Raw genomic sequence first — 25,940 nt, 5'->3', positions numbered from 1 at the left:
CATTTCAAAGAAAAAAATAGGATGAAGAACTTGAAAAAACATTTGAAAACTTTATAAATAGGCGATAAAAGAAATAAGTATTTTTTGAAACATGAACAAACATTTTTTGATTTTGATTTTACGATTATTGAAAACCGAAAATTTATATAAAAATATGAAACTTAAAAATAACCATTTGGGAATCCATTTTGTTTATTTTATTTTCAATTAAAAGAGTAAAAAATAACTATTGTTTGAAAAATAAAATCTTCTGACATAACCAAGAAAAACATATATTTTGACAGCTTTAAGAATAAAAGTTTTTAAAACACTAAATTTTACTTTACAAAACTTGACAAAACTTTTAAATACTGAGGTAATGACAACGTAGTCATTCTCTCATTTTTGTTCAAAATTATGTATACGAGTATAAATGCCTTTATAAAGTTTTTAAAAATTTTTTAAAAGGCAGACCTATAATATTGTACTTACTATTGAACCGCAATGTATATCACAATTTACGAACTGTTACCGTAACATGCAAGTAATTGAACTGTCAAACTTATTTAAATTCAGAATAAAATACAATCATTATGTTAGATAATATTTTATTATATGCATTACAGTTTTATTTTATTAGTAGAACTGCATTTTTATAATTAATTATTTTACAATAAATTTTTGTTAAATTTAAATATTAGAGATTGGCCTGTATATTTGGATTATAAAGTAATGCAAATTATACGTTATATGTGACTATTTTTATTATTGATAAACAATTTCATTGTGTACATACCTATAAGTTTATATGTATTTCGTGCACTAACATGGATACGAATTCGGAAAAAGTGCCATGTGTAAAATTAAATTCTGAAGAATTGAAAACAAGTTTGGTTGCTGAAATTCACCAAAATACCAAAGGTTTGTATTGATTATTTAGCTGATAAGTTTCATATAAATGAATAATCTCCCATTGAAAGATTTTAGAGGCAATAGACGATTTTTGATAATTCAGAGATGTATAAAAAAGTCTAAACCCAAAAATCTTTTCACGTACATATACTTACAAATTTACAGAAACAATATTGTACTTTTTGATTTGTAATTTATTCGAGTGGTTCTTCGATATCCAACATTTTTTATCTCTTCAATTTATAATATTTCTCTTGTAACCAAAAAAAATTAAAAATATTTTTCAGAACTTTCATTTTGGAAATGTTATTTTTGCAGATTTTGCACTTTGGATTTGCTTTACTCTATGATTCATGCTAGAACAAATTGTCGAAAGTTCCTATAATTTATATTGCGACCCAATTTTTTTTGGGATTGTCGTTGTTTTTTTTTTCTTAGTACCTATAACTTTAAAAATTCTTGCCTATATTGAGTATTATGCAGTTCATGCTTAAAAACCCGGAGAAAATCGATTCCGAATCATTATTATTATCATTATTTTTATACTTTTAATATATGTAATCTATAAAAAAGATAAAATTTGAATAATATTAAATATTTCAATTACCATAGAGCTATGTTTAAATAACCAGTTTGAGACCAATTTTCAAAATTTTTAATTATGGTGGCTGACAAAAATATAGGCCTGGACCCTTAGAGAGAGTGACAATTCACAGCGGACGAATTTACACGTATTCTTATTGGCTCTTTTCAACATCATTAATCTCCCCAGACATCTTTATTCTCTCCCTTATGTCTTTATAATTTCCCACAAAATCCTCCTTTTTTCAAATTTTTAATTAGAAAAAGTTTTTTAATTAGAAAATTCAATCTTTTTCTACTTTACTAGTGCTTACACTCTTAAATTTTTGTGTTATTAAAACATTAAAATTTGATTTAAAAAAAACCTTCCAAGTTCCGTTAATTTTTTTTTAAATTTAAATTTCAATAAATGCTACATTACAAAAAAAAAAATAGTGCAATTTTTTTTTCGAAGTATTTAGTTGATTTTGGTGTATTTTTCCAAATTTGAGAAAATGTACATTTGATATTAACGAGCTTGCTACTTTTATATAATATGTCTCCCAAAATGCATACTTCTGATATAATCACATATGTATGTACATATCTATATATTTTTCATGTGTATGCTATATTAATTTAATTCATATTCACTTTTTAATTAAAAGTTTTTAAAGTAATTTTACTTTTATTAGGAAGCGTAATTCGCTGATTTACCTAAACTACCGCATAAGGTATATAAAAACTTATACAAGTTTCTTTATAATATCTTTATTATGTTTTTTTATATAGGGGACGACTTGAAACGCGTTCCCTATATAAAAACTTTTATAATGATTATAAAATTTTAAAAGCACTTTCATAATTATAAAATTTAAAATCAAATAATTACAAACTTAAATTAAAATCTAGCAAAATTTTTTTGAACTTTTTAAGGCGTGTATTTTTGACTAAAAAATATAGAACCAATTTTTTTTTTAATCAGTGTATCATCATTTTTTACTTACAATTCTCTCAGATATGTTGCCTGACATGGCGGTACAAAAGAATGAGAAAAAAACTCGAAAATATATTTAATCAAAATTGTGGTTAAAATTTTGAGTTGAAATTTGAATTTTAGACATGTTGTTCAAAAAACTCCAAATTTCATTTTAGTATAAGAATTTTTAGGTTTTAATTAACTTTTCGTAAAGAAAACTTAAAATAAAAATAGGCAAAAATCATAATTTTTCTAAAAAAAACAAAAAAAGGATTCTTCAGGAATGTCCTTTTGCCAAAATATGCAATTTTACAATTAGATCACAAAAGAAGCAGGGTCCAGCCCCTTGATTTTTTGTAATGTAAAGGTACGTACTATTTTAAATATTTGATATGTATGTATGTATATAAATTTTTATTGTATGTATGTACTATTGTAAGTATTAGATTTAGATATGTAGTTCTTCATCTATTATGCCAAAAATAATATAGGTTCTCTTAATATCTTTATTATTTATATTTTTATTAGACATGTCTGTCCGTCCGTTCGATAGCAAGATAACTCAAAAACGAATAAAAGAAACAACACCAAATTTTCACAAAATGTTTCTATTCTGCCAAGGACGGACCCCATTGTAACTGGATAAACTTGGCAAACAGGTTCAGGTAATTGCCGTGAAATTCAACGAGAGGATTGTTGCATATTTTAAAAACTAATATAGTCCAATTACATTTTACATGTATGTATTCAAAAAATTTGATAGAATGGTTGCACTGGTTTGGAGCTGTCATATAAGTATAAAAACTAATTTTTAATATTCGAAAAAATAATAAAGTTAGATTTATGAAACTTGGCAGTCACGTATTCAATTATGGGTCAGACACATTGAATAAATTTTGGTAGTGTGACTTGAATGGTTCGGGTAATATCCAATATTAGCTTAAAAGCTAATAAGTATTGAATTTTTCAAAAAAATAATAAAGTTGCCTGCATGCTAGATATATCCTTGAAGTTTTTGAATTATATATCACCCACATTCATAAAGTTTTTATGAGATGGTTAGACAGGTAAGCCATACAACTGTGAAAGTTAATTCTAAATATTTCAAAACATTTTTATATTGTTATTGTAGGGTATGACTCAGTCCGTTCAAATTGACTGCAACGTTTTAACTTGTTTTAGAAATCATTAAGGATGTCTATGCAAAAAGCTTTAAAATTTTACATGTAAAGATTGCTAGTTTTTAATATTAGCTCAAATGAAAATAAATGTAGATACCTTTGAATGCTAATTAATAAATTTTCATAAATTTTTAAAATATTTAAATTTTCAATTTCTTTTTTTATAATCATTATAAGCATTCAATGATCAATGTTAAAACGATATAATAGTAGTTTAATACATACTTACATATGTGCATGAAAACTAAAAATAAAATACATATTTTTGGGAAGTATAGCGCTGGTAAATTTTTAAGTTCAGTTGCTCGTCTTTTTTGTTGAAAATTACTGTTTTTGTGTTTTTTTTAAATCCATTATTTCACAATTACAATTCACAAATCCATTCTACAATTTTGTAGGATTTATAAGGAAAATTGAAAACTTTAAAAGCTAGAAAATTAATAAAAAAATCAAATTAATGAACGTACAAAAAAACTCAAAGTAATCCTTGTTTATGGTAATTGTCGAGGTTAGGTTTAACTACAATAAGAATGGAACTTTATAATTTTATAAATAAAATTCCCTTAAATATACTTCGGACCTATTATGCAATCGATTCGGCATTTTAAATACATGAGTATATGTATTGGTACCCACCACAATTAGCAGAAATGGACCCTAAGAGACAATGACAGTTCTAACAGGCCTGGGCCCTAGGAGAGAGTGACAGTTCAAAACTGACGATTTTACACGTATTCTTATGAAAGTTATAAAGGGCCCTTATTAGTATCATAAATCTCCCACATGATCAACTATTAACAAATTTTGAGTTACAAAAAGTTAAAATTATATCTTTTTGTATTTTATTAGTGCTAACATTTTCTATAGTTTTGTCTAAACCTTCCAGACTTTGTTAATCTTTTCAAGATTTTAATAAATGCCTATGCTAAAAGAATAGTTTTTTTTTTCTTTGAAGTATTGATTTGGCTTTTATGCATTTTTACAAATTTCAGAAAATGTACGTTGTATATTAATCGCTTTGCTAATTATTAATGAGATGTTTCCCACTTATTTGTGTATATTTATATAATTACACATAACGTAAGTATCGGTATTTTTCATAGGTATACTATTTAATTATATTTGTATGCTTCATGATTCATTTAATCTATTTTATACATCTTTTCATTTCACATAATTCTTCTTAGGAATATATGTGAGTTTAGTTATACATATTAGGATACATGTATGTATGTATATTCATACGGGAAATAATAGAAATACATAATATGTACATTATTATGCTATAATTATTCTATTCATTACACATCCGCGTCAGGTACTTTAAAACTAATATAAATTTCTTTAAATTTAAAATATTTTTGTTCGTTTTTTTATATGCGACAACTTGAAACGACGCATTTTTATAATATGTAATTATAAATAATGTGTAATTATAAAAGCACTATAATAAATATGAAACTGAAAATCTTATCTAGTTGTAATAAAATTTAAAGAGAAAAACAATAGTCCACACACATAATAGGTAGTTGTAATGAGGATTTCAATATGCATTTTTTCTTATGAGAAGTACATATGCGTGTCAAGAAAAATATACAAACTTACATACATAATAGGGTTATTTGTGTCCAACAAAAATTGTGAAACAATTACATATATACATATTTATAGGCTTATTATGTATGTCGAATTCATGTATTGCATACTATTTTTAACATAATGCTGCATTATGCAATACATGAGCTATGTATGACTTGTCAAATTTTTTTGACCTGGCGAATTCGCCAGCTTTTGGTTTTATGAATAGCCTTACCAAAATAGACTGGCAGTTGAGCATTTCCTATTTATACATTTTCCGTAAAAAAGATTTAGGATTTACACAATAAGTTTTAAAGTATCTTCAAACATAGTGAAGTGTTTGCTAAAATTAATATTGACAATTGATTGAAAAAGTAAATACATATATTCTTTTTTAGCACTTCATTTTTATATTCCACATATTTCACTTCTTTAAATGTTTTTCTTGAGTTATGTTAGTTAATTAAGTTAATTGTAAGTTTTTCTTCATAAAACACTTTACTCATAAAAAAAACTCAATAGAATAAAAATACTATTAATAACGAAATGAAATATAAAAATATTAAATTTTTTTAGCAGGAACTTACTTTTGGGAGTATTAGCAGGAATTTACTTTTGGGAGTAAAATTCTCTAGGGGAATCTAAAAATGTGAACAGAGCTACTTTTCAATTTTGGGTGAAAATAACACTAGACGAAAGCTTCTTTTACTTTTCTTGGGGGTATTTTGTACATCAGGGCCTTATTGCATCAATCACTTTTTCCTTTCTTTTCAATCATTTAATCAAAAAATTTGCAAAACTTCTGTTGCATCAAAAGCCAAAACGATGATCATTTATACAAGAGCTGGGGAACCTTTGTACCCTTAGATAGCATATTTAAAATCATATAAATGTAACTTTTGCAAAGTCATTGCTGTTGGAATAAAGAACTTTACCTTAAGAGGCGGGACCGCTCTGAACTGTACTAATAAAAAAATACCTTTTTTAAAAAAGTCAAAATGATAAATAATGCCAAAGAAATACTGATGTCCCAAATACATAGTATAATATGTAAGATATGGGAACTAGAAATATTACCAGAAAACTGGAAGCGAGGTATTATTGTGCCCGCACACAAAAAGGGTAACAAGCTTGACTGCGCTAATTTCAGAGGCATCACCCTTTTTAATGTGGCATATAAAATATTCTCAAATATCAGAAATAGAAGACTCCAAACAATTTCTGAAAATATATTAGGAGAATATCAATGCGGATTTAGACAAAATAAATCTACTGTAGACCAAATATTTCTTTTAAGACAAACCATGGAAAAGTGCTATGAATATAATAAAAACTTAGACTTACTTATGATCGACTTTCGTCAAGCTTTTGACTCTATTAGACGTGAAATAATAGAACCAGTTTTTAGAAGGTTGGGAATTGGAAATAAATTGATATGGTTAAATTTACACTAAGTGACACTAAATGTAAAGTAGCGGTACAAAACAAATTAACGAACGAATTCCAAATCGAAACGGGAGTCAGATAAGGTGATGCTTTATCAACCACTATTTTTAACATAATGCTGCATTATGCAATACATGAGCTAGATCGAGGCGGACACATATGCAGATGATCTTGCAATTGTGGCCAGCTCTTTTAATGAAATGAAAGAAATGTTTTTAATATTAGAGAGAAGACCTTTTTCTGTGGTTCTGATAATCAATGAGTCAAAGACGAAATACCTGCTAATGACCCGAAATGATACAAGAAGGTACCCTTAAAACATAACCATTGACAATTACAACTTTGAAGGCGTAAGACATACCCGGGCGCCTTAATAAATAACAAAAATGATATGCACATAGCAATTAATGAAATAATTTTAGCGGCACAAAAATGTTACTCGTATAATACATACAAACGGCTTCTCTAATCCAGGCTAATAGCCAGGTTAATAAAAATTAGAATATACAAGACGTTAATTCAACCTGTACTAACATATAGCTGCGACACATGGGCCATGACAACAAGTGACGAGGAAAAGTTAAAAATATTTGAAGGAAAACTGCTCCGAAAAATATTTGGTCCAAAATTAAATGAAAATGGGGAATATGAAATAAGATCAAATCGGGAACTAGAGTGACCAATTGATGGAAAAACCATCGTCAAATATATTAAGGGACACAGACTAAGATGGTCAGGACACGTATCTCGAATGCCAGAGCATCTAGCGCAGAAACGAATTCTAGACGCAAGGCTAGATGGCTCGATGATATAGAGACTGATTGCAGAAGAATTGGGGTCCATGACTGGAAGGCAGTTGCCAAGAACCAAAAGCTGAAGTTTGGCAGAAAATTGTGAACGAGGTTAAGGCTCACCCGGAGCTGTAGAACGAAAAGATGATGATGAAAAAAGTCAAAAGTAAAACTGGTTGGTACAACAGGACCCTTATATTACACGCAATTCTTTTTACCGACCGCGTTGTATGCATTTTTCAGGGACGCACTTTTCCATAGTAGGAAGCGTTAATAAACTACTAAAGAGATGTCGGTCTGTCGGTTTTTGTGTACATGTGTGTGTTTCAAGTTCGGTGAAATCGATTTTCATGAAATGTTATATGTTAATTTATTTTAGCTATGGCACGGATTGATAAACTTTTGGGATATATCAGACCTCTGAAACTAGAACTTTTTGCAGGCCAATTGTTGGGGGTGTTAAAACAATGAATCTATGAATTTTTGGAAATATCAGGGCTCGGAAACTAAATTGGAGGCCGCTTTGCTTGCATCTTTTACTTAATGGGATTAATGGAATTTCTTGAAATTTGATATTTGACTTCTGGCTGTTACCGAATCTATCTGGTCATTTTAGGGAATTATGGTGACATAAAGTGAAACTCTCCTCACAGGCAAATTTACACTTTTCTAGTTATATTAGCTAATTTCGTTAAAAATAAAAGGAAGAGTTCTAAATGCATTTTCATAATCTCCTGTAACACTTTCACTAAACTAGGCAATATACATTCATGTATATGTGTTCACCACATCAGATTTTTTTATACTTTTTTTACAATATTTCGGAATAACACGGTTCATAAAAAAAATTTTTACACCAAATATTCATTCAATACGTTTTTATTTTCAAATATTTAAATTTGGAGTGTACAGACAATGAATCTATAATTCTTTGGGAAAGATCCGAGCTCGGAAACCGATCTGGGGGCCGATTTTACATTTTTTATCATACCTACGAAACGGATTAATAGAATTGTTTGAAATTTAATATTTGAGTTCTGGTTATTACCAAAACTAACTAACCAGCATTTCATGGCATTCGGATGGCACAAACCGAAACTCTATTAAGAGCCAAATTTACATTTTTCTAGGTATATTAACTAAAAGCTTACTAGCGCTCTGCAAAATTGGAAGGAAATATTTAAACGGCAGTTTTATAATATTCTGTAACACTTTCAGTTAACTAAACAATACACATTGCGGTTGGTTATGTGCTGACCACATCAGATTTTTCAGTTTGGAAAAGTAAACAAAACAAACCACTTTTCCACTTACGTATATTTTTGCCGACCGCATTGTGTATACAATAAGATAGGTTGTGTGACTATTTTGAAGAAAATATTCAACAGATTTATTTCAAATTTCATATATTAGCTTCACTCAACCAAACGCGCAACCATCTAACTTTTGAAAGAAGTCAGGTGTCAGCAACTGAACGTTTGTTACGGGCCAAATATACACTTTTGCGTTAAAAAAAATTTTTATATCAATATTTAATAATTATTCTTAAATTAATTATATTTTCAACTTGGCGCTACAGTTACTTTTCTCTTCAGTTAAAAATAATAAAATGCTTTCAGTACCACATAAGATGTTGAAGGTAAAGGTTGTGCTTCTCTCTTTTTCAGTTTATTTTGCATGTATTTTAAGAATTTTAAATGATTCTGAATGAAAATATTATTATATTCACTTGATTTGTTATATAAAATTTTTTTTTATATAAAACAGGTTATAATTATATACATTTTATACAAAAAGTGGAAATTTTACCTACCTAAAAATAAGTATGAATTTATCATACTTCTAAAAATGTATATGTCAGTAGTCTTATTTCAGTAATTTATATTACGTTGCTTCTCAAAAAATAGCCATTTCAATTAAAAAAACCCATATAAAATGAGTTAAAAGTTAAGTTTCTCTCTTAGCATTAGGACTTGTTAGATATAAAGACATCATATAGTGATACGCAGAAGACAATTCTTGTAATTAGAGAGCTAACTGCCTGCCGCTAGTGAGTACTAAGTTTTTTAATTTAAAAAAGAATCAAAAATATTAGTTCTATACGTAGTTTGATTAATTATAAAAATTGTCTTTTTTATATCATTGTAAATTATATACACAACGTTATAAACGGATACTTCGTCTTGAGCGACACTTGGTTTTTATGTACGTAGCTGAAATAGTTTTTGTTAATTTATTTTTAAATTTAAAAATTTTTTAATTCAACAATAATAAAATTTGAAAAGTAAATGATACATATTTTTTTCCTTATAACAATTGTAACGAAAGTAGGTTATATTGTTAATTTTTTCTGGTCCGGCGGGCGGGTTAATTTTTATCCCGGCGGGTGGAAATGCGAAATACCCGCAGTAAGAGTCCACTAAAATCCAGTACAAATCCAGAAGCATCTGATCCAGAATGGACGGCTGTCTGGTCTGCGACTGATCCCTGAGGGACGGCAGAAATTGGGCGTGCTGCCTTGCACGAGGTATTTATTGCCAAAGGCTAGGAGAAGTAGACTCCCAAATAAAACTAAATCAATGCAATGAACAAAACAAAAGGATTTTACACCCCAGGTGGTAATCCAGTAAATCTGGAAAAACCACACTCTTCGGAGGCTGGTCTCGCGGATTCTGGGGGAGACCACTCATTTAAACCCGACGCTTTTAAAAGAACACCTCGAGTCATGCGGACACCACCATGTGGTAAAAGCAAAGAAAATATGTCCAAAAGCGATAAACATAAAAATACCAATATGGGTGCAGTTAATGAAATAAATGGTCAGAAAACTGATAACTGCCACTTAAATATAATAATAAGTGAGCTAGAAACGTTTTGCAAAGAATTAAAAAATGAAATCCGGTATCTCAGAGAGGAAAATAATAAGCTTGGAAGATAAATTGGAATCAAGCAATGTAAATACAATAAAAGAAATAAATACAGAAAAAAATGCGATAAACAAAGTGGAATACTGCACAGACGAGGAGGATCTGGCCTGGGAAACTGATTGGATTCTCAAGAGAAAGAGCAAAAAGCGAAGAGCAAATAAAGTCGCCTGAAATATGTAAGTTCTGAGGACAAGATGAGCAAAATAGAAAAATCTGATACACTACAAGAGAGATCAAACACTACAAGAAAGATCAAACCCCCTCCTTTATATGAAGCAATGTGGATGAATATCCAAAAATAAAGAAAATTCTAAAAGAAGCCAAAATAAACTTAAGGGTCAACATCATGAATAATAATCAACTTAAAATCAATGTTGATCAAGAACAAGATTACAGAGAATTAACGAAAAAAATAAATGAATCTAAAGTAGATTGGCATACCTACGAAAATAAAATTACAAGACCTATCAAGGTAATGGCTAGAGGCTTGCATCCTTCGTGCCAACCTGAAGATATTAAAAGTGAGCTAAAAGAAAGGAGCTTTAAAGTTATTGAAGTCGTTAATAGAATTAGAAAGCAGAATAAAGAGAACAAGATCACTATGATCCGACTTCCCCTCTTCATGTTAATCATTGAAAATTCGGAGGACATACATAAAATTTACAAAATTCATGTACTTCAGCACATGAAGATTAAAATTGAATCACTAAGGAGAAATAATTTAGTTCCTCAGTGCAGAAGGTGACAGAGATACGGCCACACACAGAGGTTTTGCCAGCGTCTGGCTCAATGTGTCACGTGTGCTGGTCCCAATTTGACGATAAATTGTACTAAACAAAAAATCGAAGCTCCAAAGTGTGCAAATCGCCCTGGGGCACATCCTGCGAATTACAGGGGTTGTATAGTCGCAGAGGAATCACAAAAAAGGAAAAAACCCTTACAAAACAGAAACAAAAAAAATAACACGAAAAAATATTCCCAAAACTCCAAAAACCCGAAAACAACTACATTGAGTAAAAGAGTGCAGGGAATACAATATGCCCAAGTGGTGAGAGGTGAAACATATAATCATACCAAAGAACAAAGAGATTTACCACTTCAAAGACCTCTTAAAAACAATATAAATATAATGCAAATGATGCAAAATATGATAAGAACTATGAACGAAATCTCATTGAGATTGAACAGATTAGAAGACAAGCACGGTAATGTTTATGTATGTACACCAAAAAGAATAAAAAATAATGGACGAAGATAAAATGAGAATTGCGACGTGGAACGCAAACGGCGTTCTGCAGTAAGAAGCGTATATTAGAAATATTCCTAAGGACCCAAAATATTGATATATGTTTCGTAACGGAGACACATTTAACACAGCAAACAAATATACAAATAAATGGTTACATGGAATATAAAGCGGCGCATCCCAATAATGAATCAAAAGATGCTTGCGCCATTTTGATAAGGAATAATATAAAACACAATGAAATAAGTAAAGTAGAAAGAGACGATAGCCAATTTGTTGCTGTACGAATAGAGTCTTATAAACAAAATTTCGATGTTAGTGTACTTTACTGTCTTCCGGGACGTGTTATAAAGAGTGGTTCATTCAAAGACCTCCTGAATCTCCTTAAAGAAAGGTTTATTCTGGGAGGTGACTATAATGCCAAACATTTTGATTGCGGTCTAGATTCTAGAAAATCTCGCCAAATTTCATTAGTTTAGAAGATAACTATGATTTGGATTCAGATCATTCCCCAGTTATATTAAACTTAGCTGAGACAGTTACGAAAAAACAAAATAAGCCCATGTTGATTAATAAATCCACTGACTTAACTAGTTTTAAAGAAGAGATAGAAAATAAAATAAACTTAAGAATTAAAGTACGAACCAAAGATGATTTGGATTCTGAGGTGGAAAATTTTAATAAAATCATACAAAACGCTGCCTGGAATAATACAAAACATTATTAGTATAAATCCGTGGGTATGACTTACCCAAGGGAAATACTGAATATGATAAGCGAAAAGAGAATAGCTAGACGCAGATGGCAAAACTTACGAGATCCGGGAGATAAAACTGCACTCAATCGACTCACTCAGATCTAAAAAGAAAAAGAAGAAAAATCAAAGAAGATTCATTTGATAATTACATTAAAAATTTGTCAGCCGAACAAGAAAGTAATTATTTCTTATGGAGGGCTGCAAAAAATATTAAAAGGCCAAATTTACATGTCCCCCCTATTAGGGGAACGGATGGCAGATGTACAATAGTTAATAAGTATAAGGGCTGAAATATTTGCAGATCATCTTGAACAAATTTTTAGGCCAAATGACATACACATTGCCGATACAGAATAAGATCCTGCTCTATAACCAAATTATTAAACCGGTTTGGTTTTATGGTATCCAGTTGTGGGGATGTGCCAAACAGATCCATGTCCAACGAATGCAAACGTTCCAGAATAGGGTTTTGCGGAATATGGTGGATTCCCCTTGGTATGCGCGAAATAGAGATTTGCACAGAGATCTAAGCATTCCATGTGTGATAGATGAAATTAAAGAAAGGGCGGTGAGACATAGAGCTCGTCTGGGGCAACATGTCAACGTAGAGGCCTTTCGGCTCCTTATTAACCGGAATTCTCCTAGAAGGCTAAAGAGGACTTTGCCTTTTGATTTTAGGGGAGCGTTAAATCTCTTTCAATCTATATTAAAGAAAATTTGATGGTTGGTCTAAGGGGACTAGCATCGGAGTATGAGGAGGAGGTTTTTGTGGTGAAACACATAACTAGCTATGGGTCATGCTTTTCTCCTTCCTTCGATGAAAAAAAAAAATTTTTTTCTGGTCTTTGAACGTACGCTATATCCGATTTCTAATGTTGTAGAAAACCAACTTGGTTTTTTACCTAATTATAAAATTCACACTGATTTATGAAAAAGCTCAGGGTTTTTTGTTATCAAAATATCGAATGCAATATTATGGAATCCGAAATTTTCTTCGGTATATTCTATTTTTAAGCAATCTGATTTAATTTCCATTAACCATTTTTAATAAATTTTTGATTAAAGTATTCCATACTAATTTAAATTAATTCAAAGAACTAAAATTACGTTAAATATGCTAAATTTAATGCAATATTGCTATACATTGCCAAGACTACAACTAAAACATGTTCTTTTAAAAGAGACTATTGAAATTCTTAAAAGTCGGAGCATAGCCGAAAGTTTTAAAATTAAAAAAAAAATGCAATTCAACAACTAAATTTTAATTTATTTTTATGATGTAAAATGTCTCTAACAATGATGCTTCAACCAAAGAAAATATTTGTAATTCCTATTATTGCCACAAAAACTCTAGATATCTTGTTCAAATTTTCAATCGTTTATATAATTTATTCTAACTATCCAACCAAATTCAAATATATTTTGTTATTATGTTAAAATAGTTTTGGCCCTAAATAATCTTTCAGGTTCTTTTGGACTGAAATTTTCCGTAAAATGTGATCATAAAGTGTCATTAAAAAGGTTTAGGAGGGCATTTCTTACAAGTTTTGTGCAAATTTTTTTCCGAATATTTTGAAAAATTATGGGAAGAAATCAGGGCTGAAACAAACGTTTCAAATCTAGTAAATTGAATAACACAATTAAAAACTCATAAAGAAGTTGGACCCTTAAGTATAGAGTTTGACAAACATCAAAGTTTGACAAGTTTAAGTTAAATTTAGTCACATCAACTTCAAATTTTTAAAACATGTCCTTTAATTACAGTACTTCATCTACTGAGCTTTTCAGAAAGATGGTATGAAATTTAAGTGAGAACTATTCATGAAAATGCATTGAGAAGTTTCGAATTCAGCAAAGCTTTTCACATTTTTTATATTGAAAGGAAATTTGATAAGAACCGTATCTTTATAAACCTTAAAAATGATACACTTTTTTTTTTTAATAAATTAATATTTTCACTTGTTGAAGAGATTCGATGCTGCTCTCAACGGCTGAGAAACAAAATTATGTTAAGAATTTGAAATAGATTATGCTGCTTGGTTTTTTGTACCGACCGTATTGTGTATACAATAGGTAGGTTATGTGATGGCAACGAATTTTGCATATCGAGTTTTCAGTGGAAATGCACTTCTCCATAGTAGGGAAGTGTAAGTAAATTATTTTTAGCACCCTGACGGTCCGTCGGTCTGTCGGTTTGTCGGTTTATCGGTCTGTTTGTGTCGGTCTGTGTGTGCACGCTTGTATCTCAAGTTCGGCTGAACCGATTTTGATGAAATTTTATATGTGAGTTTATTTCGACCGCGGCACGGATTGATCAACTTTTGGAATATATCAGGCCTGTTTTACATTTTTGACCATTTTAAAGAATATTTTCAACCGATTTGCTTGAAATTTCATATATAAGCTTTGCTCGACCTTTCGCGAAATTTGCTAACTTTTGGAAGAAATCAAGTGTCAGCAACTGGACGTTTACTACGGACCGAATATACATTTTTGCGTATATAAAGAGAAATAATCAACCGATTTCATTGAAATTTGATATTTAAATTCTTCGTATTGAAGTAATGAACATATAGATTTTTTGGAAAGATCAGGGCTCGAAAACTGATCTACGTGCCGATTTTACATTTTTCACCATTTTGAAGAAAATATTCTACCGTTTTACTTGAAATTTCATATATGAGCTTTGCTCGACCGTCCGCCAAAATTCCTAACTTTTGGAAGAAATCAGGCATCAGCAACTGGACGTTTACTACGTTCCAAATATACATTTTTGTGTATATAAAGAGAAATAATCAACCGATTTCGTTGAAATTTAATATTTGAATTCTTCGTATTAAAAGAATGAACAAATGAATTTTTTGGAAAAATCAGGACTCGAAAACTGATTTGCGGGCCGATTTAACATTTTTCACCATATCTACGGAACGAATTGACGGAATTTCTTGAAATTTGATATTTAATTTCTGGTTATTACCGAAACTAACTGGTGGGCATTTCAGGGAATTCGGGTAGCACAAAGCGAAACTCAACTAAGAGCCAAATTTACATTTTTCCAGGTATGTTAACTATAAGCTTACTAATGTCCTAAAAATTGGAAGGCAGCATTTAACAGACATTTTTATAATATTCCGTAACACTTTCAATTAACTAGACATTACACAATGCGGTCGGTTATGTGCTGATCACATCAGATTTTTTTTTAAATATTTAGATTTTTAGGGATACTATTTTTGTTGACTGAAATGCAAAACAAAAGTGAACTCCAGTTTTAAGAAGCAATTTTGCACTAACCTCTTAATTTTTCTGAAGAAGAGAAAAATGCTTCGCAAAAAATAGAATGAAAACATGACCTCAAAATGTTCTGAGCGTCTACCAAGCTCAAACAGTTTAAGCCTTATTCTAGTTATCGCGTCACTTACGTGACATTTGTCGTTGTCGCTGTCACAACATTTGAAATGTGGTATTCTGGTTGTCGAGTGACGTGTGTGCGAGAAATAATCCAAAATGAAACGTTTCAAGTGAAATTGATACATTTTAAAAAAAAATTTCGGCGAGTAAAGTTCAAGCTAAAAAAAATTTTCAGTGTATATATTTATATTTTTAAATAATAAAAAATGACATTTGCATTATGGTTTACGAATTCATCTCATTTCGGTAGTGATGAAATTAAAAAAAAACAACAATTAAGGATCGAAAGATTTAAGATTAGCGACAGCTCTAATCCAAAGGATTTGCCAAATTTTTTCTAGTAAATTAGTTGCAAACATTTTATTTTATTCACAGATTTATAAACTATTACAGACTTCTAAAGGAGGCCTTTGTATATTTACTGAATATATTCGAGGGAAAAACGAGTACCCGCAAAAAGGCGTTCTCTGTTATGAAATTTCCAATTCTTCAAATTTATAAATACTTTCACGCTAAAAACGAAAATTAAATTATATATTTTATGACTTGATTTATGTATAAAATTAATTTTTTTATGATTTTGTTAAATTGTTTTGTTTTAACTTGCATTTTTGGTGTATTCTTCTTTCTTGTCACTTGTAAATACTTTTCGACAAAAAACGTCGTTTCACTACGACATATCTCGCATCAGAACGACAACTGGAATATGGCTGAAACACATTTTCCCGCTATTCCCCGACGATTGTCACTGCGATCGCCGCTTAGAATATCAAATTTAAGTCGTAACGACAATTGTCGCTCTACTTCGACAACTAGAATAAAGCTCTTTATTGGTGCAAATCAGATATGTAAACATGTAATGTATGTACATATTTCCTTATCAGATGAAAATCACTTTATTTTATGCAGCGTTTTATTCCTTCTGCTTTTCTTTTGAGAAATCAAGCAAATCAAATAATTTTTATTTTAAAAAACTTTAAATTTTTATTCTTTTCCAACAATTTTTAGTTTTTTCTTCTAATGCGTTTTTATTTTGTTATTTTATTTGAAAATACAATATACATATGTACTTTTTTAGGGTTGCATCACAGAGGGTCTTAAAGGACGGCAAGTGCGTAAAGAGGATGTTTAAATCCAAAATTCATACAACTTTTTTTATTTTCAAAAGTTTTTTAAAACTAAATTTATGTTGAGTGATATTGTAAACAGCAAAAATTTCTCACATATGTACGTTATGTACATACTTTTGTACATTATGTATACCGTCTATTTGTTTTATTTGCGTATAAAAGTATTAATTATTTGCGGAATAATGTGGTGCTGTTCGAGAAAGTGTAAGATTATATTTACAATAAAGTCAGAGGACTGCACATATTAAAATTGTGACTGAAATTATTTAATAGATCTCAGAATTTATGTCAAAGTTTAATACTTTAAATTGTGTTTAGGTCGTAAATCTGAGAATAGAGTAATTTCAATTAATTGACCGGTGGACTATGTCTGATGTCAAATAGTGTTTAGATATACCATTTTCATTGGATTTCATAAATTATAAATCTTAAATTTTGTGTGTAAATAGTAATTAAAATATGTGTTTTGTATTTTAGCTATTTTGTATTTTAGCTAGAGTAAAGAAAAATAATTAGCTATTGATTATGTGTTGAAATCAAGGCATGCATCCTGCTTTTTTTGTGAAAGCATTTATAAAATTGCATATGTATTTTTGGCGAAATGACAATTTTGAAGAATAATTTTATTTGTTGTTTTTTTGGACAAATCATGATTTTTGCCTATTTTCATTTCGAGTTTTCTATACGAAAAGTTGATTAAAATCTAAAAATTCTTATACTAAAATGAAATTTGGAGTTTTTTGAACAACATATCAAAAACTCAAATTTCAACTCAAAATTTAAACTATAATTTTGATTAAATATATTTTCGAGTTTTTTCCGCATTTTTTCTGTACCGCCATGTCAGGCAACATATCTGAGAGAATTGAGAGTAAAAAATGATAATATAGTGAATAAAAAAAAATTTGGTGCTATATTTTTTAGTCTGGAATACACGACTTAAAATAAAGTTAATGAAAACTTTATTAGATTTTAATTTAAGTTTGTAATTATTTGGTTTTTAGTTTTATAATTATGAAAGTGCTTTTAAAATTTTATAATCAATATAAAAAATGTGTCGTTTCAAGTTGTCCCCTATATAAAAACAAACAATAAAAATATTATAAAAAAATTTGTATAAGTTTTAAAGATTTTGATGCGGTAGTTTAGGTAAATCAACGAATAAGCCTTCCTAATAAAACTAAAATCACATGCATACCTAAAAAGCATTGTATGAACTTTTATTAAAAAAAGGAATTCACATATGCAATAATTTTTATGAATTATGAAGCATATAAATTTAATAAATACTCGTATAGTATACACATGAAAAATATATAGACATATATGTGATTATATCAGAATTATGTATTTTGGAAGACTTATCATAGCCACAGACATCTTTATTCTCAAGACTCCGTAATACACAATTTACTAATAGATATATACGGTGTATTCAAAGTTGGTAATTATACTTTTTCTTAAGAAATATATTCTTATATTAGGTATTTTCGAATTAATATGAAATGTTCATATTATTGTTTATTTCGTTTAAATATTAACAAAATTAAATGTCTTGTTCTTTCAAACTAGTTACTTATTACAGGTAACAGATTGCATTATAATAAATTACAAGTAACAAAATATTTTTCAGCTAAAACCAAAATAGTAAATACATAACAAAATTGTTTTTGAATAACCTACATAACATATTTACATAAAAAAAAATAAAATTTTTAATCAATTTTTCTTAAAACTAGTAAATTTTGTAACAAAAATGTATTCAAATAAATTCAACAAAATTTTTTTAATTTTCTTTCTTTAGAGATTAAATGACATACATATGTACCTATTTGAATTGTTCAAATCTCAACGTTACTAAGTAATTAATTAAATTATATTTGCCATAGGCAGAAAAATAGAGTTTAAAGTTTTTACAAATTAAAAATACTTCGGTTGTGTCGAATTCGTTTTTCCTAATGCTTGTATTCATTTATCCCTGACGAAATCGTTCTTTGGCAAAGTAAATGTAAATATAGCATTTACGTTCTCCTTATCTCGCAGAATATTGCTTCTGCATCCATCTACGCAACAACCTCGGGGCATTTATATGACACAACACCTATTTACATAACGCAATCAAATATATTATTATGTTTTATTTAAATACGATTCACCTTTGTTTTATTCTAAATATTATGAACAAAAGACAAAATTTAGTTAATATAAATTATAAATCTTCATTTTATTTAATAACACAAAAAATTAAGATAATTACTCACTAAATTTAAATTAAAATTAAATTTTAACCTTAGCGACACAGCCTTGCCGTATGAAATTTATATATGGACTAAAGAAATGAAGAGTCTTTTTCTGAACACATAACTTTGGATACACACATACGCAAAAATATTAGATGCTTGTACATTATAGGAGTCTATGTCATAGCAAATTCGTTAATATCAAAATACATTTTATCAAAATTCATTTTCTCAAATTTGAAATAATACACCAAAATCAACTAAATAGTTCAAAAAAAAAATTGCGCTATTTTTTTTTTTGTAGTGTATCATTAGTGTTAAATTAAAAAAAAAGAACGGAACTTGGAAGGGGTTTTTTTAAATCAATTTTTTAATGTTTTAATAACACAAAATTTTAAGAATGTAGCACTAGAAAAGTAGAAAAAGATTGAATTTTAACTTGTTCTAATTAAAAATTTGAAAAAAGTTGATCTTGTGGGAGATTTTTAATGTTAAAAAGAGCCCTCTGTAGATCCCATAAGAAGTTGTTGTGCACTGTCACACTCTCTTAGGGTTCAGGCCCGTATTTGTGTCAACCGTGGTTGAAACCAAAGTTCTTAACGTCAAGTTATGTCTCTGCCATTGACAAAATTTGAGGATTTCTAGATTTATGCATGCAATTTTTTATTCCGTGCCATTTTTGGTTGAATATTCAACTGACATTTCGTAAAAAATGGCTCACAGGTTTTTATCAAGTGCCTTAAGTATTTGCCTCTCTATTTTGTACTATGTATTTGGAAAAAAATTAAACTAAACTAAATTTAGGAAGAAAAATTATAACAGTGACAAGGTTAAATTAATGTGTGCGTACTAAAAATAAAATCTGAAATCTGGTGGCGTATTAGATTCGGACTTGAGTCGTTATACATTTTTTGTAATAAAAATGTTATTTAAAAGTTTAAAAAAGTATTCGAAAATAAAAAAAAATTTGATTCTTTTCACAATTTAGGTTTAAATCAGGTTTCGTTAAATGAATTATATTATTTGTTTTAAAAATATTGTGTTCTCAGGTAAAACCGATAAAACTGTAAAAGCGGAGCCTTTTGCTTTTGATTATTGGTGACCACGTCTATAATAAGAAATGTTCACATTACCTTGTTTTCCAACTATTTAATTTATAATTCGTGGAAAGTTAAGAAAATTTTAAAATTTTTGTTCTCTGATGACATGACGTTAGTAGACAGACTCAAATAATAAAATAAAGGTTCTGTTCAAATTCTGCTGTGCGGTAATGGTAGTTTTCATAATGGCGAGTTCCATCGTTTCTATTGCATTTTGACAGTATTTTTGTTTTTCACAAATATCGTAGAAAGTATTGTTACAAGTTAGTTATAGTTATTATTAATTTCCCATATTTCCGGTTATAATTAAAAGAGTTAAAAAATATCTAAAGCTTTAATTTTTCTAAATTTGTCAATTTCTGCAATTTTTTCATAATCTTTTTTAAATTACGTTCTCAAAGTATAATTTGTTTCAATTACTTATTCTCTTCTTTACAAAAGTGAAGAGATAGTTTTTAAAATGTATCTTTATAATGTCACGTAAAAAAAATATTTCAAGTGAAACACGGTTGAAATTTTTTTTTGCTATTTTTGTTTTAATAAGTAGTGAAAATGTAGTGAAGATGGTTTAAAAAGAAATACACTTTTTCCGATTTTAATTATGTGGTATCAAGCAGAACTGAATAAGCTCTTTTATTTAGCTTTGAATGATTTAAATCGTATATATATGACTTAAAACGTTCACTTATATATGAACATAACCATAATGAACCATTGAATATGAAATTAAGAAATGAATATGAAGTTTCATTCTGCATGGATTTGCAATTTGAAGCAAAACATTGAAAAATAGAATACATTCTTAATTTTAAAAGTGTGTAACATCACATTTCAATGCCTCTTAAAAAATTTTATGATCTCGAAAAGTGAATAATTGTTCACAATTTTTACAAAAATTTCTAAAGGAATTGGCTACTTATAATGTTTTTCAAGGATTTTTTTTTAAAACTGCTGAAAAAAATTTTCTTGTGTAAATAATTGTGTCAATGTTAATGATACAAAACAAAAATAAATAAAATAAATTTTATTAAAGCTCGCTTAATTTTAAAAAAGCCTTATGAAAAATTGGTAAGAATTTATAAAGTAGATCTTTTCACATAAAAGGATCTATAAAATAGACCTTTTTTTCTCACAATAAGTAATTAGTATGAAAAATTTAGAAAAAGAGATACAGCACAAAGTATTTTTTTTTGTGTAAAAAAAGAATTGGATTGAATAAGGAGGATGAGAACCTGCTAACATGGAGTATAGAGTTTTCGTATGAGCAGTTTCTCTGCTTTAAAAAAAGTAACATTAATTTGAATTTCTTTTTGTGTAAATAAAATTAAGTAAAATTGTTTTTTTTATATTTGTTTTAGAGAATTCTAAAAAAAAAAATTAATTTTGTATGTATTTATTAGCACGATATTTAAGATTAATTATAATTTTTATAGAATATATATTATAGCTTGTATGTTTTACTTTGAATTCTTTCAGTTACTTTTTTACATTAATAACGTAATCAAGCTAATTCTAAGATACATTCCACAAATCCATTTTTCTACATTTTATTTCAGCTCCAAAATTGGAAAAACTCTCTCGGGAAAATCAACAGGCTCAGGAGAAAATATTTTTGCTTGAGGATTCAACTTTACAAAAACTACCAGACTACGCCGAAACTTTACTGAATATTTTTATGCAATCAAAACAACGAAGCGAAATTGAGTTGCTTATTGCTTTAATATATTGTATTGCCTTGGAATCTGGTTTTGCTGTTGAAAGCTGCTTAAACTCGAATGATAATGAAAATTTACATCTATCATTTTTTTATGGATCAACATATAACAAAATATTTGCAGAAACTTATTCATCACATTTTCCTGATATATTGCCCGATAAAATTAATCAGAATTTCTATAAATTCACTTTACTTCTTGCTAATTATCCTCAATACAAATGCGTTTTCGTAGCTATTCGTACTGGCGAATATTTGGTTGTTACATTGACAAATTGTCACAGTCCTGGCTATAGCTGGTGTTTATCAGTCCCAAGATATGTTTTGACAAGAACTTCAAATAATTTTCAAAGATTGTTTCGGAATTTGCAAGAACTATCAATGCTAATGAAAAATCACTTATTTGGACCTGTCAGAAATCTTATTTTAGCACAATCGAATAATTTATTTCCAGGGCTAACAGGCTTACCAGTTGAACTGTGTTGTGTAATTTTGCGAAATTTGAATAATACAGATTTACAAAGTTTATCTAAAACATGTTGGAAATTGAGATGCATATGTGTGGATTATTACGTATTAAAAGATAAACCTTTGATTAAACCATATGGATCAAAGTATCCTCAAACATTAGATAATTCGTCGTCAGCTATACTTAGACACTGTGTTTAAAAATTAAAAATGCAATAGCATTTCAATAGTTCGACTACAATTGAAACTTTAAATTGATGAAATTTAAGATTCAAGTAATCAGAAATGTGTCGCAAAATATCAATTTGCATCATTTACTTTTTCTGTTTAAAAAATTTTAATAAAGTTTTACAGTTTTAATATCAATTTTCGTCACGAATTTCTTGAGTTTCGTTTTCTAATAGAAAGCTTCTATTGAGTTTCGTTTTCTAATATAAACCTTGTATTCATAAAATTAACAATGATTATAATATGGTATTTTCATTTTGAATGCCTATGCTGAATACTTTTTATCTAGTTTCCAAAAATATTTGTTTTTCGTAAAAACATAATGCTATTTTTTAATTTCAAGTAAATACATACATAATTATGTGTGTATGTATGATTACTTGAAAAAAATTGTAAACATGAATTTTCAAAAGGGCTTCCAAAAGTTATGATCACTTAAGTTGGGTACTACTAACATAATTAATACGTATTCATGTCTGGGAATTTAATTTTTATAAAATTGCTTTAAAAAATTTCGTTTAAAGAAGTTCATTTAACTTTAGTGTGAAAGTTTTAAAAATCTGTACATGATAAATATTCTTCAAAGTACATATGTCACGTACACACGCGATGAGTGTTTTGCTCAAAATAGTTCAACTTACGTACTAGTGAATTACAACTTAAGCAATTAGTGAAGAATCAATAAGTTTGGATTACCAATTATGCTTATAAATATTCAGTACCATCACTTTTTTTTGGAAAACATGAGAAAAATGTAAGAAAATAGGTATTCTACAAAAATAAATTTCTTATCGGACACAAGTGATAAGACTACATTGTTCAATGAATTATTTAGACAGGTAAAGCAATAAACTTTTTTTTTTTATAAAATACAAAGAAAAATATTTTTTTGAATTAAAACCAAAATTAGTTCCATAATTTCCTTGTAAATTTTGATTTATTTTTTTATGTAACTGTGTGGTGAACGAAAATAAAATTAAAAGTCTAGTTCTGTTGATATAGCATAAGTAGATTAAATAAGCACATTATACATAAATATGTATGTAGATGTGCATAAAAACGGAATGGAACAAGGATTTTTTCCAAAAATAATTTGGTGGCATTAAAATTGGTATTTGATTTAATATCTAATTTTTACCGACCGCATTGTATATACCATAGTTAGGTTTTGGCAACAAATTTTGCATATCAAGTTTTCGGTGGGAATGCACTTCTTCACGGTAGGGAAGTGTAAATAAACTATTTTTAGCAACCTGTGGGTCTGTTGGTCTGTGTATGCACGCGTGTATCTCAAGTTCGGCTGAACCGATTTTGATGAAATTTTATACGTAAGTTTCCGTGACTTCAATAATGCTTTAAAAAAGATTTAAGTACGGTATTAATACGGTATTAGTACCGTCTCAGAGCTTTCAGTACCTTTACATTGTAAAAAAAACTACTAAAGCTTTTGATACATTTTGGAATACAATTTTTACCATATCAATACAACTTTGACATTTGTTTGAAAATTTCAATTTAAAGTTCTGTGCAAAAGTTAATTTTAAAAAAAAATGAATGTGTTCGCAAATATTGTTGTAAATAATTCAATTGATTTTAATAGTAGCAACAGTTCAAGTAATTGCAGCAATTTTAATAAAATTAAACAAATAATAACATTAAGAAAGCATTTTTTCCAAAATAGCATTCTTATGCTTTATTTTGGAAAAAACTTGATAGCTACCACTTTATTGCTGAAAATATATGCTAGTTTATTTTATCGGTTATTTCTGGTAACATTTATTAGGCAATGTATAAGAAAAGCGTGCTCGATTTTTTCGATACCCGATTTACTTTTATTTTACGTCTCCATTACGTATAAAACGCATTTTGGAAAAGTGTACAATGTCAAGAGCTTTTAGTAAACTTTTTGGAATTTGATACTTTGTAAAAATTTACGTCTTAAGCGCATTATTGAAGTCACGGTTTATTTCGACTATGGGCGGATTGATCAACTTTTGGGATATATCAGGTTTCGAAAACCGGACCTTTTAACGGGCTTGTTTTACATTTTTAGTCATTTTGACTTAGACATTTTGACACATAAACTTCATTCGACTGTCTGCGAAACTTCTTAACTTTTGGAAGAAATCGGGTGTCAACAACTGGACGTTTGTTACGGGTCAAATATACATTTTTCCTGACAATATATTACTTATATACAATATATTTCATAACAATATATTACTGATATATTGTTATGAAACCTTTGTTGTACGATTCGCGCAAAATGCTTGTGGTCATTATCTTGTTGATAATTCCAAATTAGAGGCATACTATTTTCGGCCTAGGGAAACATAATATTTTCTAAAATTTCTAGATAATAATATTTTCTTTTATCAAATATATCAAATCCCCACACTATACCAAGAAAAACAATCCCCAAGTCATTATATTGCCGCTATCATGTTTTATGGTCTTAAGTGTGAACCTGGGTTTTAATTCAGTATTTGGTGGACGTCTAACGAAGGTACGACTATCTGGCCAAATAAATTAATTTTTGTTTCGTCTGACCAAAGAATATTGCGCCACTTTTTTACATCTTCTGGCCGAATTCACTCTGAATAATTTTTAGCAAAAGTTATTCTATGTTTAATTTTTTTTTCTGACCCAGGGACCTTTTCTAGCTTCGCAATCAAATAAATTATTTTTATATATTATTTTGCGTAAGGTCCTAGTAGTTCAATTAGTAATATTTAGTAATAATGTGAGTGCTAGAACCAAACGGTAATTCTCAAATAAACTTAAAAATTAAAACAAATAAAAAATTCGATCACTGTAAAGTTATACTCGCAATAATTTTTAAATGAATTTTGAAGTGTTTTAGTCATAATTCAATAACTATGCAAATTTCAAAAAGATGAAAAAATCCAATTGAAAAAGTGAGTAAAAGGATGAGAATCCTGATTTGATACCAACTAAAATACAAACTACCAAATCAACCTGTCGTAACAATAGACTAGATTAATAGACTGGGAGTAGAGTTTATCTTTCGTCTTTTCTCTTATGGGATTTACCATCCATCCAATTTCCGTAAAAAAAGGTATGATTTGGTGACTCAGATGTTTTTGATAACTCATTATTTTAATAAAATAAGACAATTTTTAAAATGAGACTACTAGAACAGGTTCCTTAAAAGAATATTAAAATATAGGAACGATATTTCAAAGTGAAGTAAAACTATTGCTTTTAATAAAAGAAGAAAACAAAATATTTTGTATCATCATTAAATATGTATTTTAGTTCATCCAGGTTC

The 25,940-nt window shown here is 28.7% G+C and overlaps 1 protein-coding gene and 1 long non-coding RNA gene across 2 annotated transcripts; both read left to right on the top strand.

Annotated features, from left to right (window-relative positions):
• Positions 1-563: 563 nt before the first annotated feature.
• Positions 564-22,799, top strand: LOC129611519 (uncharacterized). The gene is made up of 2 exons (XM_055524709.1): positions 564-900; positions 21,795-22,799. Exons 1-2 carry the CDS (start codon positions 807-809, stop codon positions 22,619-22,621), a joined length of 921 nt encoding a protein of 306 aa, XP_055380684.1. The 5' UTR covers positions 564-806; the 3' UTR covers positions 22,622-22,799.
• On the top strand, positions 2,849-3,691 carry LOC129611520 (uncharacterized). The gene is made up of 3 exons (XR_008697174.1): positions 2,849-3,226; positions 3,289-3,498; positions 3,564-3,691. It is a non-coding gene; the product is annotated as an uncharacterized LOC129611520 (long non-coding RNA).
• Positions 22,800-25,940: the final 3,141 nt, after the last annotated feature.

The sequence above is a fragment of the Condylostylus longicornis genome, unplaced genomic scaffold (genome assembly GCF_029603195.1).
Source record: "Condylostylus longicornis isolate FDR11 unplaced genomic scaffold, ASM2960319v2 ptg000051l, whole genome shotgun sequence".
NCBI lineage: Eukaryota > Metazoa > Arthropoda > Insecta > Diptera > Dolichopodidae > Condylostylus > Condylostylus longicornis.
This window is presented reverse-complemented; position numbering and strand designations above follow the sequence as displayed.

Bases quoted from the DNA above. Each gene is read 5' to 3' on its own strand.
- LOC129611519 (XM_055524709.1), top strand. From the start codon at position 807: ATGGATACGAATTCGGAAAAAGTGCCATGTGTAAAATTAAATTCTGAA. The intron at 901-21,794 runs GTTTGTATTGAT...ATTTTATTTCAG, and splicing joins AATTCACCAAAATACCAAAG to CTCCAAAATTGGAAAAACTC.